The sequence below is a fragment of the Euprymna scolopes genome, chromosome 13 (assembly GCF_053919585.1).
Source record: "Euprymna scolopes isolate OS-2025 chromosome 13, ASM5391958v1, whole genome shotgun sequence".
In the NCBI taxonomy this organism is placed as follows: Eukaryota; Metazoa; Mollusca; class Cephalopoda; order Sepiida; family Sepiolidae; genus Euprymna; species Euprymna scolopes.
Genome location: NC_136494.1, coordinates 143,184,761 through 143,205,751, shown reverse-complemented (window position 1 = coordinate 143,205,751; position 20,991 = coordinate 143,184,761). Strand labels below are relative to the sequence as shown.

Sequence of the window (20,991 nt, the reverse complement as noted above, 5' to 3'; positions counted from 1 at the left end):
CTTGCTAATGGTTATTTTTCTGTTTATTTCTTGAACTAAATATGTTTTAATTTTTTATTACTTAAAAAAAAAAATAGATTCTACTTTTCTAGATAATTATGTTTTGAACATCCTGAAAAATTGAAGGAAACAATTATTTTAGTTTGGATTGTGGCTCTGTGTCGCATTTGAATGAGTGATCTCCCATTTTCAGACTATTCTAGCATATCAGGGCAATTAACTATACATACATACATATATATATATATATATATATATATATATATATATATATATAGCTATAGAAGATAAACTCTGTGCACTCAGACATTAAACTCACTTATTTAGACATTGTAGACTTTGTTCCGTTAGTCTGCTTTCTCACTGACTACCATATTGTTGTCTTCAAGTCCAGCATAAACAAGTTCTTATTAAACTGTCCTTGTAAATAATCTCATTATACCAAATCTCCCCCACAAGCAATTACTACATTACTGTCCCACTGACTACTGTACACGGATTAATTCTTATCCTCTACTGGCCTCAGGGCCTTGATACATGGTGATTCCTTTGTAAATAAAAAAAAGTATATATATTCATGCAGGCACTGGCAAAGGATAATTATCTTTGGTCATTTTTGATGAAGTTATACACTCGTTTCCAATGAGTATTGTTTAAGCATTATAAAAAACTCCAAAACGGTTACTATGCAGTAAAACGGCCGCAGCAAACCATCAACAAACTTGTAAGTGTAACCAATTTAAATCCACAAACTGTTTCTTAGTGTCATATGCAAGGCATTTAAGCAATGGTGCATCCGGTTAATGTTTTAATGGGTAACCATTTTTGGAACATTGTCCAAAGAAGATTCCTCTTGTGTTCTTCCTTACAAAAAAAAAAAGTGGAACTGGCTTTCATACTTGAACTTCTCAACTTGTGAATCAATTTGCTTTTTACACGCCTAACAAAATCTTTTCTCTTTGTTCGCAAAAATATCTTCTAAATTTCAATAAGAGAAGTGTTAATAGATACCCTCATTCCCCTCCGTCCCGTTCTTTCTCTATCCTTGCCCCTTTCCCCTCTCTCTCTCTCTCCTCCACATTCTTCGTTTTGGCTTTTTATTAAGCACCAAGTCTGTATTTTCCATTTTGTAAGCTATTCTTTACTCAAGTTTTTTTCTTTTTCTTCAGATCGGCTAATGGATTCTTAGAAATATATTGTCAGAAATAAACATCTTTGAAGTCACAACCTCTACTTGCAGAGATAATGTGTTTCCATGTTTTTAGGAGGGGGTTCAAGTACTTTGTTGGCAATGTTTTGTTTCTCTCTCTCTCTAGTTGTAGCACCGCCGCTGCCCCTCAGCACTGGAAAAAGATTATCTCACCTTTTGACTTATTCTTTAAAAAGGGGGGAGGGGGCGTTATAAGAATAGCGTTTTATTAAAAAGATGTATTAGTGTGTGTATAGAAAATGTATCTTTTTATGGAAACTATGTTGCAGGCTTAAGGAAATAATGAAAAAGCAATTTTAATACAGTGTCTTTTATCGTTGTTCATCTTGTGCCAATTATGTTTGCTTCTTTCAATGCATAGGGGAGGGGGCGGAAAGAAAAACATTCTTTTCCAAAAAAATCGGCTTAATAGTGTCTGCTTGGATTATTATTGAATGTTTCAATCTGAACATAAGTGGGTAACTGTATGACCCATTTAGATGTGGTGGTAAAAAGAAATTTTAAAAAGGGAGAAATATTAAGGATTTTAGAAGCAAACTGAAAGTACATTTTGCAATGTGTAGAAAGAGCAACAGTTTTACAAAAGAATGAATAGGATTTTGGAATTTTTAATTATTGCGGACTTTTATTCTCATTATTATTAGTTGTTTCACAACGTTTCGGCCAACTCTTCCTCTGGCCTTCGTCAGGTGGTATGGATGGCAGTGATTGCTGAGAATACAGTTAGGAGATTCGAAGTTCCTATCCGTCACGGTTACCACCTGACGAAGTAACTAATAAAGATGAGAATAATAGTCCGCAATAAATAAAAATTAATATAAATAATACTCATCTCAATAATAAATTCCAATTAAAATAAGGATTTTGGAAGCTGGTTGCAAGTGTTGGATAGTGTATTGGAAACCGGCTACAGGACTAATATACTAACTGAGAATGACGTCAAAGTGATGATTAGTGATTCTAGTATTGGAAAGCTTGCCTGCTCAGTTTGCGGAAAGCAAATTGGGTGCAGTTTAATTTTTTTTGTGTGGTACCTGTAAGCATTGAGTTTGCAGGAATCGCAATGGAATTATTCGTAGGTTGAGAAATGATAACTAGTTTGTGTGCACGGAATGTAATTTAACTGAGATGTATGAGGACTCGGATGTGGAAGTCTATCTGGATGGTGAAGCTATTGAGGTTATCAAAGTTTTGTTATCTCTGTGATACCATTGGTGTACAAGGTGGAGCAGGTGCTAATGTGATTGCAAAAATTAGGATTGGATAAAATAAATTAAGTGAGCTCTGCTATTACTAAGAAGTTGGACATTACCAATATTTGCACCATGCATGGACATGTGTTGCGTGGAGAGGAATGATCTGAAAATAATATTGTGGATGTACGAGATGCCTTCAATAAGTTTCCAGATTTTTTTCGTATGAGTACTTTTCTTGGTAGTACACACATAAAACTCTAGTCCCCTTTGAAGTAATCTCCTCTGGCTGCAATGCACTTGTTGTACCATTCCAACAACTTCTGGAGGGCCCCATGGAAGTCTCTTGTATGAGTGTGTCAGTGACCCTCATCACAGCTTCTTCCATCTCCTCAATTAACAACAGCCTCTAAGGTTTTCCTTGAGCTTAGGGAATAACCAAAAAGTCACAGGGAGCAAGGTCTGGACTATAGGGAGGGTGAGGAATTATCGATGCCCATCTTGGTCAAATAGTTTTGTCATCACAATGTCTTTCTGATCTTTTATGAGCACCCTTGCGACAAACTTTGCACAGATCTTCTGCATCTTCAGTTCCTTGCAAATAATTGTGTACAGTTCCAACATTTTCCCAAGTTTAAAGCAGAATTTTATTGCATATTGTTTTTCTAAAGTGTCCTCACATCCAGATTATAGTTTGAAATTCACCAGCTGTGACAATCAGACTTTAGTAGGATGTATTCCAATTCCTGCTGTAGCTGTTCATTGAAATCATAAAGATTGGACAGTCATCTCATAAGATGTATAGTAATAACTGAATTTTCAAGAGTTTACAACAATTTTATATGCCTGTACAACCCCCCCCCCCCAAAAAAAACAAAAAAACTGGAAACTTATTTAAGGTACCTTGTATACATTATGTGAGTCTTAAAAACAGTCTCAGGTTTGAGGAGATTATGGATGATATAAGAATAAAAAACAAAATTATTTTATAATTTAGATTGAAAGTTTAAGTTTGCATACAAAATTAATGTAAAACAATCGACCATTTCCAGGGTGTTCTAATATTTTATAGCAATTAAACAATTTTTTTCTATGGGAAATAAATCCTGTGCATTTTACTGTTGTGTTGTTTTAAGAGGGTTTTTATTGGGAAAGCAAAAATGGCCAATAAATGAGTGATCACTTTGCATTCAAATAATATGAAAAACTGGTCTCTCCACTTCTAATTCTAAATATTATTTTTTATTTCTTAGGCTAAGATTTTTAGGGTGTTCCCGTAATTATCAAAAAAAAAAATCTTTTTTTTTTAATTGGTTTTCAGTATCAAATTTTGAAAGATGAGTATATTTGAAAACCAGTATTTCTCAAAGCATCCATTATTTTATGAAAGACCGCATGTCACATAAAGTATGTTGTTGGTGCTGGTGGCGATCTTGGATTGAATTTTGTTTAGAAATGTTTTACGATTTTTAGTCTTTCTTCTTCTTTTAATTTGCAAATTATTTTGTCATTTGAACATTTCTCATTTTATTGAAACAAAAACTCACAGACATTTTTTTTCTCAACCTTAAAATGTCTGATTCCTTTTTATTAATATTAATAATGCCCATTACTCAATTTTAAGAGGTTGACTTTTTTTTTATTCAGATTGTCCGCACAGATCTACAGGAGCTTTATGACTTTGATCTTGGTGGAGCTCCATATGGATATACACCTTTTTGTAGCAGTCGAACAGAAATGGATGGTTTTAGGTGAGTATTCAGCCCCCCCCCCTACACACACACACACACACTTTTTTCTTTTAAATAATGCATGTAGTGAGACTTGGGGAGGTTATTGACACTGGTTATAAGATTACCAAACCAAATTCAAATCCAGTTGAGGGATTTGTTCATTTAAGTAATACTACTGTTGGAAGAAGTATGAACCCTGAACTTGCTTCCAACTTTATGTAAACTGTGTGTTCGATGAATTGCATCCCTTTAATTATTAAGAGAACCTCAAGACGTATTATTTGGATTCTTCAAACTATTGTTCTCAACTTGAGTGTCATTTTCATAACATTGATGAAACTTTCAACCTTTTTCAGGTATATCTTGTCAAACTTAATAATCTGCATCGAATTTCAAGCAGAAACTTTTATTTAATCCACAGAGTTGCATGCTCTCGTTTCATCAGCAATGGTTGGGTAGAAGTTGTAATTCGTAATTGTATTTTTTAGTGTCGCCCACACTGAGGATTGAACCTTCCACCTCTAAAAGTGTGACTTTATCCGCTATGCCATAAATAATCCAAATACTCCAAATTATCAATCCTCATCTCCAAAATCCAAAAACCTAATACTCAAGATAATTGTGGCTAAAATAAGGATGATCCTTTTGGGGAGGTCATCTAGCTGGATCAAGTATGCCATATGATGTTGAAACACTAAAATGATTCCAACAGACCTTATTCTGCCTTGACAGAGTTCAAAATAGACTTCGTAGCTTAGTGGGGATGCCATTTTCTCTTCCTTGCAACCTCTTTCCCACAGAAGAGACCTCGCAAGCCTGTCTCTGCTTTATCATTATTTGCATGGCAAGTATTCATCTGAGCTCCAATCTATGGTCACCCCTCGTCAAACTTTCACAAAAAACACTCCTCTAGTTGAAACCACTATCAATAATTCCCCCCACCCCACTCTTTATCTGTGCCTAAACCTAACCGTAGATTCCATGAACGAAGTTTCTTCCTTAGAACTACACACTTGTGGAACTCTCTTTTGTTCCTTGCTTTCCAACTGACTACAATATGGTCATCTTCAAGTCCAACGTAAACAAGTTTTTGATGAGTCGTTTCCTTAAGTAATCCAATTTATCAAATTTCCATTACTAACAATTATTACGACATTGTCCCGATTGACTAGCGTGCACTCATTAATCTTTATCCTCAAGTGGCCTCTGGCCCTAGTAACTCTGGTAACTCTTTTGTAAAAAAAAAAAAAAAAATTACTGATAATGTCTGGATAGATTAGATGATGTTTAAAGTTTTCAACATTAACTGATGGATTGACATTCCATAAAACTGGCATTCCATAAAACTGGCATTCCATAAAACTGGCATTCCATAAAACTGACATTCCATTCATTTCATTATTTTTTGGGTGTTTCATCAAAATCCAACACTTGAGAAAAAATAAAATAAAATTGGCAACAAAATCGAAAGTTTATTTCGCAACAATGATGAGTATGCAGTGGGACTTGCATGTAGGAGAACTAACCAATGTCCTACTTGATCGTCGACTTATGACAACCCGTGTCAGTGGTGATCTTGATATTGTTTTGAATTTTGCTGTAACATCCTGTTTGTGTGTATATACATATATAGTCATCCACAAATAGACTGTTTCACTATGTCATAGCTCATTAATAAGGCTAGACTAGCACCCATTCAAAGGCGGGAATTGCACATACAATTATCTCTTTAATAGTCGACAGTTCTAACCACTATGTCACGGGACAGGCACTACTGGTAAATGATATCTGTAATGCTTTTATAAAAATACTAGTAGGGGTGCCCGGCGTTGCTCGGGTGTTTGGAGGTGTATGCTGTGCAAAAAAAGCAAAAAAACAAAAAAAAATGGTTAATTTTTTAAAACTTTGACTCCTATTATGACCCCTTAAAATTTATTGTTTCGGGCTCAAATCACTTTATTAAGTTAGATCCAGGTTCAAGGAACCTATATCTAAAATTTCAAGTGTCTAGACCCAAAATTGTCGGAGGAGTTTGGTAGAGTTCTTAAAGGTCAAATCGTTGAAATTTGACCCCTTAACAGCCAAATTTCTGGCTGACACCCGTCACATCGATTTTCCCAAATCTCAGTACCCGGTATTTCAAATTTCGAGTCTATAGACTAAAAATTGACAGAGTTATTGCGTAGGGAAATGTACACAGACAGACAGACACATTCACTTTTATAGATATATAGATAGATTGACTGCTACTTTACGGTGATTTAAATAATTGACACCAAGATGTGTAAAACGTAAACAAAAATAAACAAATTACGTGTCCAGGTTTTCATCAGCAGATAGAAAGGCAGTCTGAAAAAAAAAAAGAAATATTTCAGAGTTTGACAAGATACATCCAAAGAAGGTTGGAGGTTATATCGGCCAAAACATTATGAAAATAACACTGAAGATGAGAACAATAATTTGAAGAATCCCAAAAATATAGATGATATTGACATTTGTGAAATAAATGTTAGACATTTATCTTCCGCCCATCGTGAGATGTGACGTAAAGGTTGGAAAGTGGGATAGAAGAACTAACACCCCAGACATGGAGCACTCTGGCCAACAAAAAAATTGCTTGGGCAGCTCTGTCAGCATTCTTCGGTAGAGGCATCTCAGGTGATTAGTAGTAAACTAACTCCTTCTCAAAGAGAGAAGACAAAGCCTTAAAAGGTGTACCTCCTAAACTACATACGACCTGTAACATACTGCAGGCAACTGGTAAAATGCCATTTCAGAAATGATTTGGGTGTTGAGTGAAAAACCCCTTCAACTTTTTAATGAAATTCTATATAAAATTTCCCAATATTTACAAAAACGCTTTTGTTGATTGTAAAGCGTTTAATAAAAAAAACTATACCATCACAAACACATGAAGTAGCTTCTCAGATCAACTGTATTGCTTTTGTTTTTTTTCACCAACCTCATATTATAAGTATATATTTTAGTGGTTACTGTTTCTTTTATTATTATGTTAATTAAATTTCCCTTTATTTTTCTTTTAGATTCTGGAAGTCTGGTTACTGGGCCAGTCATTTGGGAGGTCGTAAATATCACATCAGGTCTGTATCTGCTAAAACTTTTTGTTTTTTAATTTTAGTTTTTTAATTTAATTTTTTTTGATGCATCAAAAAGATAAGGCAGCTATGTTGAATCCAGATTGGATTAATTCTGTTCAATTGCACATGCGTACCATTGAAAAATTTATAAACACACATTTTTCCCTCAGCTTTGAGTAAATAACAGCATGCATTCGATAAATTGTATCTAAATGAATTGTTTGCAAAGTGATGTTGTTTCAGCGTAAATTCCAATAGTTTTGATGTCATAAAACAGACCAAACCAAACAAGAGCAGACTTTTTTGTAGAAATGAAAATCTAAATAAATGATGTTCTACTCCCACATCGTTCCATTTATTTACAAATAGCTTTGCATTACGCTAAAACAAACCCCAATAACCAGCACTACCCAGATTGATACTCAAAACTTAACAAAAAAAATGACACAATTACCATATAACCTATCTTGCAGTAAGCAAGAATGGACCTCACAGAATCACCCCATACACAATCCCCTGCACACCAGAATGCAATCACACCCCTCATAGATATTAGATCCCTGACTATACCACAAGTTACCCCAAAAATATACACATCCATAGGACTATTCGCTTTTCTGATAAAAACTTGAATCTCGAACCACTTACACTTGTTCTCTAGCAAGACGTTTAAGGTGGAAACTACCCTAACTAATCTAGTAAGAAACCTAAAAGAAAAAACAATTTTTCCTTAGAATGAAAAATTCTAAGTAAATCTAAATTGTATAGCCCAGATTCACACTACTGCTTCCTTTACAACTCAGAGGCCATAGCGATTATTACGGCATCAAAAAATTTAACATATTGAACTCTAAATCAGAAACTATATCCCAATGTAGGCCACAGTCCTAGTAGATGGAAGGTCAACTGATGGTCTACTTGTGTTGCATGCCTGGTATTCTGCATAACCACTTGTTCAGCACCCCTTACTTAAACTGAAATTCTCAAAAAAAAAAAAAAAATGATAGCACAATATGAAATTACGCTTAAACCAGGACAAAACTAAAACAAAATCAAATTGCCTCCTCCCTTGAGGCATGCGTTTACAAACATCCGTGGGCTTAGAACTAATTTAAATGATATTGAAGCATTTCTCCTAATAAACACCCCGGATATCTTAGCACTAAGTGAGACTAACCTACACTCCTCCATCCCCTTTAACTACTTTAACATGCCCGGATATCTCCCACTCTGCCGTAAGGACTCTGACAGAGATATGCACAGGCTTTTTTTTTTTTACATGGTGATCACCACTTATCAAGGCCCGGAGGCCACTCAGGGATAAGGGTTATTGCGTGTACAGTAATCAATGAGATAGTATTGTAGTAATCATTAGTATTGGAGATTTGATAGTGTCTTACTTAAGGTAGTGGTTTGTCAGGAATTTGTTTATGTTGGACTTGAAGACATCCAAGTTGTAGTCAGGTGGGAAGCAGGCAAACAGAAGAGAGTTCCACAGTCGTGCACTTCTGAAAAAGAAACTCCGCTCATGGAATCTACGTTTGGATTTAGGCACAGGTAAAGAGTGGGGAAAATTATTGACAGTAGTTTCAGCCAGACGGGTGTTTCTCGTGAAAATTGGCGAGGGAGGACAAGAGATTGGAGCTCAGATGAGCACTTGCCATGGAAATAACGATAAAACAAAGACAGGCTCGCAACGTCTCTTCTGTGGGAGAGATGTTGCAGAGAAGAGAAAAGGGCATCCCCCACTAAGCCACGAAGTCTATTTTGTACTCTGTCAAGGCAGGATAGGCTGTTTTTAGCAGCTCCTGCCCAGATGTGGCAGCAGTACTCCATCCTTGGACGTACTTGGCTATTATACAGATAGAGAATTGCATCATTAGTGAGATATCTTCTGGAGCAGTAGAAGGATCCCACCATTTTCCCAGCGTCCTTGACAACAGACCTGATGTATGTGTTCCATTTCAGATCAGGAGATCTGGTCAAACCCAGAAGCTTGTCAAAACATAGAGCCTCCCCAAGATGAGAGCCATCCATTTCAATTGATGCCAGATGGGGATCAGAGCGTTGATGATGTAAAGATAGAAGCTTGGTTTAGGAAGCATTAAAAGTGACCGGCCACCTCTTCCCCCAGTGTACCATGTACTCAAGATCAGAGAATTAGAGAGAACTTTGTCATTTACAGCCTTTGATGTGTTGCCATAGATGGTCGTGTCATCAGCATAGATATCAACGAATGATTTAAGTATGTGTTTTGGGAGATCATTGATGTAGATCATCAGGAAGAGAGTTGAGCCCAGGATGGACCCCTGAGGGACTCCAGCATTAATACTGTGGGCCTCTGATTTCTGCCCATCAACCACTACTCTTATGAACCTATCAGAGAGAAATGATTTAATGATTAAGAAAACATTTCCAGTGATACCGTGGCTGGAAATCTTGTGAAGTAGGCCCTTATGCCATACCTTATTGAAGACCTTTGATATGTCAAGAGCAATTGCCCTAGAAAGGAAGCCTTTGTCAAGAGATTCACTAATCCTATGAGATATAACCGTTAGCACATCTACTGTAGATCTTGCAGAGTGGAAACATATTGCATGTCACTGAGAAGGTTGTTTCTGTTGAGGTGGTTGACTACTTCTTTATTTAATATGGATACCAACAACTTACTCATGATACACAGAAGACTTATAGGTCTGTACTGAGAGGGAGATGACTTTTCACCTGAATTCTTAAATACAGTACATACTGATGAGGTTTTTCAGGGTGTTGGAAAGCACTTCTCCTTAAGGCAACGCTTAAACAGTTTTGTAAGTATGGGGGCAAGTTCTAATTGAAGCTTTTTCAGCACGATGATTGGAATGCCGTCAGGGCCAATTGCTTTACTGGAATCAAGGTTCTTGATTAGCTTGGCGACGTCACGCACAGATATTTGTATGTTATAGCGTGTTGTCTGTTATAGGAGGAAATACAGGGAGTTGATGGCCTTCGTCGCCTAGGGTAGAATTAGCTGCAAAGTTTTTTGCAAATAGTCTGGCCTTGTCTGATGCTGACGAGATGACCTCAGGTCCATTGATGATGGTTGGGATAGAACGCACGCTTCTGTTCAAGATCCTGTTTGCTATTTGCCAAAACTGGTGGGAACCAAGCCGCTGCTCAGCTACTTTGGATTTAACGGACTGGGCATATAGGTCTCTTGCATTTTTTATTACTCTTTTACAGTGGTTGATGGCAGTCCTGAAAGCAGCTTTAGTCTCAGTGCATCTATTACGTTGGTAGCTATGGAAAAAGTGATTTCTGTGCGTGATGGCAGCAGCACATTCTGGGGAGAACCATAGCTGGCTGTTAGGTTTTTGTTGGAATTTTTTGGATGGTATGAATCGGTCTATGCCTACAATTAGCCATTCGGTTAGGTCTGATACTATAGAGGACACATCTTTTTTAAACATGGAATGCAGTGGTAGATTGGATATAAGTGTACGAAAGCTACCCCAGTCAGCCATAGAGTATCGATATACAGTACGGTGGAGAGGTACATCTCCAGACTTATTGCATTTCGTTTTTATCTTAACTGATACAACCGCGTGGTCGGAAGATCCAAGAGGAGACAGAACGGAACTTGAACATAGCTCAGGGGAAGTTGTGAGAAAAAGGTCTAGAAGGCTAGCATACTGACCGGCAGTATCGGGCACTCGGGTGGGTTCGTGGAGGTTATAGGCAATGGCAAAATCATGATAGAACCTTCCCTCATCATCTGTCTTGTTAGAATGGGTCAGCTATTCCGCATTGTGGACATTGAAGTCACCACAAATGTGGATGTTAGCTGAAGGGTGAGCAGACAGGATGTGGTTAATTTTTTCAGATAAAACATTAGTTCAAATCATATAAATTTCTTTAAACAAAAACAAAACTTCATTACATTCTTCTTTCAAAGTGTTTGTACAAGGTGACCAAAAAAACAAGGTGACCAAAAAACAAGGTTTGTACAAGGTGACCAAAAAAACAAGGTGACCAAAAAACAAGGTTTGTACAAGGTGACCAAAAAACCAAAAAACCAAAAAACAAGGTTTGTACAAGGTGACCAAAAAAACAAAAACCAAAAAAAACAGAATCTATAAAAAACTTTATTAAATTTTATAAATTTTATCATTTATAAAATTTTCAAGAAACTTTTTACACTTAAGTCATTGTATAATCATTCTTCAAAGTTCCACTTATCTTATTCATTTTGCATAAAAGCCATCTACTCTGTGAAATATGCTTCAGATGAGCACCAAAATGGTGAAAGGAAACGTCGACACTGAATCCCATACAGCATCAATATGCATTACTGCCCCCATCACTCGCTTTCTTTCCTACTTGAATAAGTGACTCTCAGACTTTCAAAATTTTGATTTTGCAAAGTTCCTAAACTTTTAAATTTCTGAGTCCATTACAAAAATATCTGATATTTGTTTTGCTAGAATAGACATCCACGCAAAATATTTTTCCGCTACGTTAAGGTAGAATATTTTTTCTTTGCGTTGGACACAAGGGTTAGCTATTATATTCTGACCAAGGAAAGAAAAAAAGAATTAACTCTTTTATAAAAAGTATTATGAGTTCTGTTTTTTTAGGGGGTGGGGGGTACAGGAGTGGGTGGGTGTAGGGCTCATCCTATATTTCATTTAGTCAATTTTATGTACAAGATGTTGATAATAGAATTACTGGTTCTTATTTAAAATTCAACCCAATTAAAAAAACAAAAGCAAAACTAAAGGAAAATCTTAATTAGGCGCGTACCTGTCACAGAACAGAAATGTCATATTCCAAAAATCACATAAATTATTCAAGTAGTTTATTTTTATAAAGAAAATAATTGATTAATGGAAATTTGTCAGCATTATAACATACATCTAGTAACTATGAATTGTTGAGTTATCTGCCTTTGATACTTTTTTTTTTCAAAATGGCAAATGAGGCAGTTATTTCTCAGATACTCATAAAATTTGATTTTGTTGGTGAAAAATAAAACTACATCATTAATTTGTGATTTTTCGAGTATGACATATTTGTACACCATAAAAGTTTTTTCTGTATTTTTTTTTTTTTTTTTTTAATTAGGTTAAATTCTTAAAAAAGAACCAAATTACTTTAATATCAAATTTTGTAACACATCTGAGGTGAGATTGAAGTGTTTCTGTTTAATTTGCCACTTTAAACTACATTGACTTTTCTGGATGATTGACCCTTAGTAACATTTTCTTTTCAGCGCACTGTACGTTGTTGACTTGAAAAAGTTCCGGCGCATTGCAGCTGGAGACCGTCTGCGTGGGCAGTACCAAGGGTTGAGCCAGGACCCCAATAGTTTAGCCAATTTGGATCAGGATCTGCCTAATAATATGATCCACCAGGTGGCCATCAAGTCGTTACCTCAAGAATGGCTGTGGTGCGAGACGTGGTGCAGCACACAAGAATTGGCAAAAGCCAAAACGATTGATCTCGTAAGTAATGCTTATTTCAATTCCTTTTACCAAATTTATCAGTCATTTACTGGCTTCGAAAGAAGCGGGTGGGGTTGGGACAGTTAAGACTTTTTGCTATAAAAATCTACTTTTGTATTTATTATGGCCATCATTTTTTTTTTTTTTGCCAGAAATATTTTTTTTTTTAATTTTTCGTTCAAGTTATTTGAATTCTTTGAACTACTGTTTCATCTTGAGTTTTATTTTCGCAATGTTTCAGTTGATGAGACCGCTGACCTTCTCTAGGTGTATTAATACAGATTAAAATGGAAGGGATGAATATTAATAGGAAGAGGAGGGGTGAAGAGATGCACTTATTAACTTAAAATGATGCTTAAAAAAACAAAATATTTTTGATCTATAATCCTGCCTTCCTACTAAAACTTTTTTTTTCTTTTACACCTCCAAATAACCGAGCAACGTTTTTTTATTTTTTTAACACACACACCTCCAAACACCCGAGCAACGTTTTTTTATTTTTTTAACACACACACCTCCAAACACCCGAGCAACGTTTTTTTATTTTTTTAACACACACACCTCCAAACACCCGAGCAACGTTTTTTTATTTTTTTAACACACACACCTCCAAACACCCGAGCAACGTTTTTTTATTTTTTTAACACACACACCTCCAAACACCCGAGCAACGTTTTTTTATTTTTTTAACACACACACCTCCAAACACCCGAGCAACGTTTTTTTATTTTTTTAACACACACACCTCCAAACACCCGAGCAACGTTTTTTTTATTTTTTTAACACACACACCTCCAAACACCCAAGCAACGTTTTTTTATTTTTTTAACACACACACCTCCAAACACCCGAGCAACGTTTTTTTATTTTTTTTAACACACACACCTCCAAACACCCGAGCAACGTTTTTTTATTTTTTTAACACACACACCTCCAAACACCCGAGCAACGTTTTTTTATTTTTTTTAACACACACACCTCCAAACACCTGAGCAACGTTTTTTTATTTTTTTAACACACACACCTCCAAACACCCAAGCAACGTTTCTTATTTTTTTTAACACACACACCTCCAAACACCCAAGCAACGTTTCTTATTTTTTTTAACACACACACCTCCAAACACCCGAGCAACGTTTTTTTATTTTTTTAACACACACACCTCCAAACACCCGAGCAACGTTTTTTTATTTTTTTAACACACACACCTCCAAACACCCGAGCAACGTTTTTTTATTTTTTTTAACACACACACCTCCAAACACCCGAGCAACGTTTTTTTATTTTTTTTAACACACACACCTCCAAACACCCGAGCAACGTTTTTTTATTTTTTTAACACACACACCTCCAAACACCCGAGCAACGTTTTTTTATTTTTTTAACACACACACCTCCAAACACCCGAGCAACGTTTTTTTATTTTTTTTAACACACACACCTCCAAACACCCGAGCAACGTTTTTTTATTTTTTTAACACACACACCTCCAAACACCCGAGCAACGTTTTTTTATTTTTTTTAACACACACACCTCCAAACATCCGAGCAACGTTTTTTTATTTTTTTAACACACACACCTCCAAACACCCGAGCAACGTTTTTTTATTTTTTTTAACACACACACCTCCAAACACCCGAGCAACGTTTTTTTATTTTTTTTAACACACACACCTCCAAACACCCGAGCAACGTTTTTTTATTTTTTTTAACACACACACCTCCAAACACCCGAGCAACGTTTTTTTATTTTTTTTAACACACACACCTCCAAACACACGAGCAACGTTTTTTTATTTTTTTAAAACACACACCTCCAAACACCCGAGCAACGTTTTTTTTATTTTTTTAACACACACACCTCCAAACACCCGAGCAACGTTTTTTTTATTTTTTTTAACACACACACCTCCAAACACCCAAGCAACGTTTCTTATTCTTTTTTACACACACACCTCCAAACACCCAAGCAACGTTTTTTTATTTTTTTTAACACACACACCTCCAAACACCCGAGCAACGTTTTTTTATTTTTTTAACACACACACCTCCAAACACCCAAGTAACGTTTCTTATTCTTTTTAACACACACACCTCCAAACACCCGAGCAACGTTTTTTTAATTTTTTTTAACACACACACCTCCAAACACCCGAGCAACGTTTTTTTATTTTTTTTAACACACACACCTCCAAACACCCGAGCAACGTTTTTTTTATTTTTTTTAACACACACACCTCCAAACACCCAAGCAACGTTTCTTATTCTTTTTAACACACACACCTCCAAACACCCGAGCAACGTTTTTTTTATTTTTTTTAACACACACACCTCCAAACACCCGAGCAACGTTTTTTTTATTTTTTTTAACACACACACCTCCAAACACCCAAGCAACGTTTCTTATTCTTTTTAACACACACACCTCCAAACACCCGAGCAACGTTTTTTTTATTTTTTTTAACACACACACCTCCAAACACCCGAGCAACGTTTTTTTTATTTTTTTTAACACACACACCTCCAAACACCCGAGCAACGTTTTTTTATTTTTTTTAACACACACACCTCCAAACACCCGAGCAACGTTTTTTTATTTTTTTTAACACACACACCTCCAAACACCCGAGCAACGTTTTTTTATTTTTTTTAACACACACACCTCCAAACACCCGAGCAACGTTTTTTTTATTTTTTTTAACACACACACCTCCAAACACCCGAGCAACGTTTTTTTATTTTTTTAAACACACACACCTCCAAACACCCGAGCAACGTTTTTTTATTTTTTTTAACACACACACCTCCAAACACCCGAGCAACGTTTTTTTATTTTTTTTAACACACACACCTCCAAACACCCGAGCAACGTTTTTTTATTTTTTTTAACACACACACCTCCAAACACCCGAGCAACGTTTTTTTATTTTTTTAACACACACACCTCCAAACACCCGAGCAACGTTTTTTTATTTTTTTAACACACACACCTCCAAACACCCGAGCAACGTTTTTTTATTTTTTTAACACACACACCTCCAAACACCCGAGCAACGTTTTTTTATTTTTTTAACACACACACCTCCAAACACCCAAGCAACGTTTCTTATTCTTTTTAACACACACACCTCCAAACACCCGAGCAACGTTTTTTTATTTTTTTTAACACACACACCTCCAAACACCCGAGCAACGTTTTTTTTATTTTTTTTAACACACACACCTCCAAACACCCGAGCAACGTTTTTTTTATTTTTTTTAACACACACACCTCCAAACACCCGAGCAACGTTTTTTTATTTTTTTTAACACACACACCTCCAAACACCCGAGCAACGTTTTTTTATTTTTTTTAACACACACACCTCCAAACACCCAAGCAACGTTTCTTATTTTTTTTAACACACACACCTCCAAACACCCGAGCAACGTTTTTTTTATTTTTTTTAACACACACACCTCCAAACACCCGAGCAACGTTTTTTTATTTTTTTTAACACACACACCTCCAAACACCCGAGCAACGTTTTTTTTATTTTTTTTAACACACACACCTCCAAACACCCGAGCAACGTTTTTTTATTTTTTTTAACACACACACCTCCAAACACCCGAGCAACGTTTTTTTATTTTTTTTAACACACACACCTCCAAACACCCGAGCAACGTTTTTTTTATTTTTTTTAACACACACACCTCCAAACACCCAAGCAACGTTTCTTATTCTTTTTAACACACACACCTCCAAACACCCGAGCAACGTTTTTTTTATTTTTTTTAACACACACACCTCCAAACACCCGAGCAACGTTTTTTTTTATTTTTTTTAACACACACACCTCCAAACACCCGAGCAACGCCGAGTACTCCCACTAGTATATATCTAAAAGGCAAAATGTGTGTGTGTTTGTATGTCTCACAAAAACTTTCAACACACACGACGGATCCTGACCAGATTGGTATTGTTTTGAAGCTCGAGATCTTGGACGACAAATATAGAAAAATTGGCCAAAAACATTCATTTCTTCACCCTCAACTGAGCAGTTTTGTACAAGAAAGGGTCGCTTTTTCGTCAATATTTTTGCAAAGTCATCATACACGCTTGCAATGACTAGCCTAAATTTGAACAGCGGCGAAGTCGTATGTCATTGTGGCTGCGGGGGTTAAGCGGCTTGTTTTTTGTTTCACCTTGTGTTCCTCCTTCGTGTTACACGTTTGAGCCTGCCTACTCCTTTTTTTTCTTATTTCGAGGCTTACATAATGGGATATGTTTCCTTTTAAAACAAAAACTGAATTATTTTACTGTTTCCTTTAACTTTTTTTTTTCACACCTCTCTCCACCCAGGCTGCGTCGATTTTTTTTTTTTTTTTTTTTTTTCTGTTGTATTGACTCCTTACTACACCACCTCTCCACACCCGGGCAATGCCGGGTACCCCTGCTTGTTCTAAATAAATCTTAAATAATAAGTGAATTTTTCTTTTGTAACCTTCAAAAAGATGTAAGAATTTTTTCTTTCAAGTGGGGGGGGCGTATTAATGGGAAATTCAATCAGCTGAAACCAGATGAAGTACATAATCAAATTAGCATTTTTAAAATTATCCTCAATTTTTTAACCATAACAATATTTCAAACACCATCTTTAATTCAAGCAAGCAGAAATATCTAAATTTTCATAAAATTTTACATTGAAATAATTTTAAACGATGCACATTTCTATATTTTTATTCTTGTACTAGTAGGGATGCCCAACGTTGTAAAATACTCTGAAATATATTTTAGTTCACACAGATTTCATATTTATCATTACAGAGTCAATTATTTCATATTGTACCCGATATATAGTCAATTATTTCATATTGTACCCGATATATAGTCAATTATTTCATATTGTACCCGATATATAGTCAATTATTTCATATTGTACCCGATATATAGTCAATTATTTCATATTGTACCCGATATATAGTCAATTATTTCATATTGTACCCGATATATAGTCAATTATTTCATATTGTACCCGATATATAGTCAATTATTTCATATTGTACCCGATATATAGTCAATTATTTCATATTGTACCCGATATATAGTCAATTATTTCATATTGTACCCGATACATAGTCAATTATTTCATATTGTACCCGATATATAGTAAATTATTTCATATTGTACCTGATACATAGTCAATTATTTCATATTGTACCCGATACATAGTCAATTATTTCATATTGTACCCGATACATAGTCAATTATTTCATATTGTACCCGATATATAGTCAATTATTTCATATTGTACCCGATATATAGTCAATTATTTCATATTGTACCCGATATATAGTCAATTATTTCATATTGTACCCGATATATAGTCAATTATTTCATATTGTACCCGATATATAGTCAATTATTTCATATTGTACCCGATATATAGTCAATTATTTCATATTGTACCCGATATATAGTCAATTATTTCATATTGTACCCGATATATAGTCAATTATTTCATATTGTACCCGATATATAGTCAATTATTTCATATTGTACCCGATATATAGTCAATTATTTCATATTGTACCCGGTATATAGTCAATTATTTCATATTGTACCCGATATATAGTCAATTATTTCATATTGTACCCGATATATAGTCAATTATTTCATATTGTACCCGATACATAGTCAATTATTTCATATTGTACCCGATACATAGTCAATTATTTCATATTGTACCCGATATATAGTCAATTATTTCATATTGTACCCGATATATAGTCAATTATTTCATATTGTACCCGATATATAGTCAATTATTTCATATTGTACCCGATATATAGTCAATTATTTCATATTGTACCCGATATATAGTCAATTATTTCATATTGTACCCGATATATAGTCAATTATTTCATATTGTACCCGATATATAGTCAATTATTTCATATTGTACCCGATACATAGTCAATTATTTCATATTGTACCCGATACATAGTCAATTATTTCATATTGTACCCGATACATAGTCAATTATTTCATATTGTACCCGATACATAGTCAATTATTTCATATTGTACCCGATACATAGTCAATTATTTCATATTGTACCCGATATATAGTCAATTATTTCATATTGTACCCGATATATAGTCAATTATTTCATATTGTACCCGATATATAGTCAATTATTTCATATTGTACCCGATATATAGTCAATTATTTCATATTGTACCCGATATATAGTCAATTATTTCATATTGTACCCGATATATAGTCAATTATTTCATATTGTACCCGATATATAGTCAATTATTTCATATTGTACCCGATATATAGTCAATTATTTCATATTGTACCCGATATATAGTCAATTATTTCATATTGTACCCGATATATAGTCAATTATTTCATATTGTACCCGATATATAGTCAATTATTTCATATTGTACCCGATATATAGTCAATTATTTCATATTGTACCCGATATATAGTCAATTATTTCATATTGTACCCGATATATAGTCAATTATTTCATATTGTACCCGATATATAGTCAATTATTTCATATTGTACCCGATATATAGTCAATTATTTCATATTGTACCCGATACATAGTCAATTATTTCATATTGTACCCGATACATAGTCAATTATTTCATATTGTACCCGATACATAGTCAATTATTTCATATTGTACCCGATACATAGTCAATTATTTCATATTGTACCCGATACATAGTCAATTATTTCATATTGTACCCGATATATAGTCAATTATTTCATATTGTACCCGATATATAGTCAATTATTTCATATTGTACCCGATATATAGTCGTGATTTCTAAAGTAAACAAAGGTTTGAGTGCCATCAGCTAAAATCAAAACATGGCAAAACATAGTTTCATGATTGAAACGATGTCTACGAGTTAAGCAACGGCTGAGGTTTAGTTGTACTCAATATGGTTGGACTGTGGAAAGGAGTGTGAATTTTATTAAATACAATTGTACACACAATAACCCTTATCCCCGAGTGGCTTCCGGGCCTTGATAAGTGGTAACTACCTTGTGAAAAAAACAAAAAAAGAAAAAACAACAGTCTGGATTTTTTTTTCTATTCAATCTTCACCCCAAACAAGGCAAGTGCCACTTTGAAGTAGGGGCTACTATTGGGGAAATAATTTTCGAAGGCGTTATGGAGGGAGATGAGTTGAAAGATGTTTGTTCACATTACACTTGAACTTCTGCATATCAGTACAGTTGGGAAAGCAGTATCCCGGAAGGGAGTTCAAAAGACTTGCAGTTCTGGGGAAGAAACTATTGGAGTTAAAGGCTTTCTTACACCTAGGGATCTCTACTGTGAAGGGGTGAGACTTAGTTGCTTGTCGGGTTTGTTGGGGGTAGTCACGTCGAGGAGGTACAAGTGCTTGCAGTTCGTCAGAGCAGCCACCATTAAAGTATTTGTAGAACAGACAGGGGGGATACAACATTTTGTCGATGGGACAGAGGCTGAAGATTAGATGATAGTTCAGGACCTATTAGGTTGGCGACTCTCTTTTGAACCCTGTCCAGGAGTGAGAGACAAGCAGCAGATGCCCAAGCCCAAATGTGACAACAGTACTCCATACATGGGCGAATGGTGGCCTTATAGAGGCACAGGATACTTTCGGGCGTAAGTAATTATCTGGCACAGTAGAGAGAGCCAACCTTCTTTGTTGCAGCCTTGGCAATGCTCTCAATGTATATATTCCAGTTCATGTTCTCTGTAAACGTTAGGCCGAGGAGTTTAAAGGAAATACTTTCAAGCAGTGTATTCTTAGCCATTGCTATTGGTGGTAGAAAAGGTTTCTTGTAGTTATTGAAGGAAACAAGCTTAGTCTTGGCAGCATTGAATATGACCATCCATTTTTGTCCCCATTCCACTACAGATTGGAGGTCATCCTCTCGTGATTCTGCCATTTCCTTAGATATGTGTTGACCACAATATTTTTGGTAGACAAGATGCAAGCAAGGACAGTCGAAGTTTTATAATTATGTAGATTAGATGTTTCTGTTTTAAAATATTTACAAAAATACTGATTTGAGAGATAATTTTTTTTTTTTTTTTAAATTAAAAAATTATACTTTCTAAAACCCTTTTAAAATATGCCAACAAAATTAAACTAATATGAAGACTATTGGTGTCTAATACCTATTGTTAAAATTTCATAAAATTTGAAAGTATCTAAATTTTCACAAAGTTTCACAGAAAGTCCAAATAGCAAATAAATCGACATGTGTAA

At 35.2% G+C, this 20,991-nt stretch overlaps 1 protein-coding gene across 1 annotated transcript in view; it reads left to right on the top strand.

Annotated features, from left to right (window-relative positions):
* Positions 1–20,991, top strand: part of LOC145292211 (UDP-glucose:glycoprotein glucosyltransferase 1-like) — a 300,458-nt gene that overhangs the window by 217,193 nt on the left and 62,274 nt on the right. Inside the window, exons 38-40 of the mRNA XM_080138524.1 lie at positions 4,051–4,154; positions 7,181–7,237; positions 12,486–12,717. Of these exons, the coding sequence (XP_079994650.1) occupies positions 4,051–4,154; positions 7,181–7,237; positions 12,486–12,717 (393 nt within the window). The remainder of the gene's footprint in view (positions 1–4,050; positions 4,155–7,180; positions 7,238–12,485; positions 12,718–20,991) is intronic.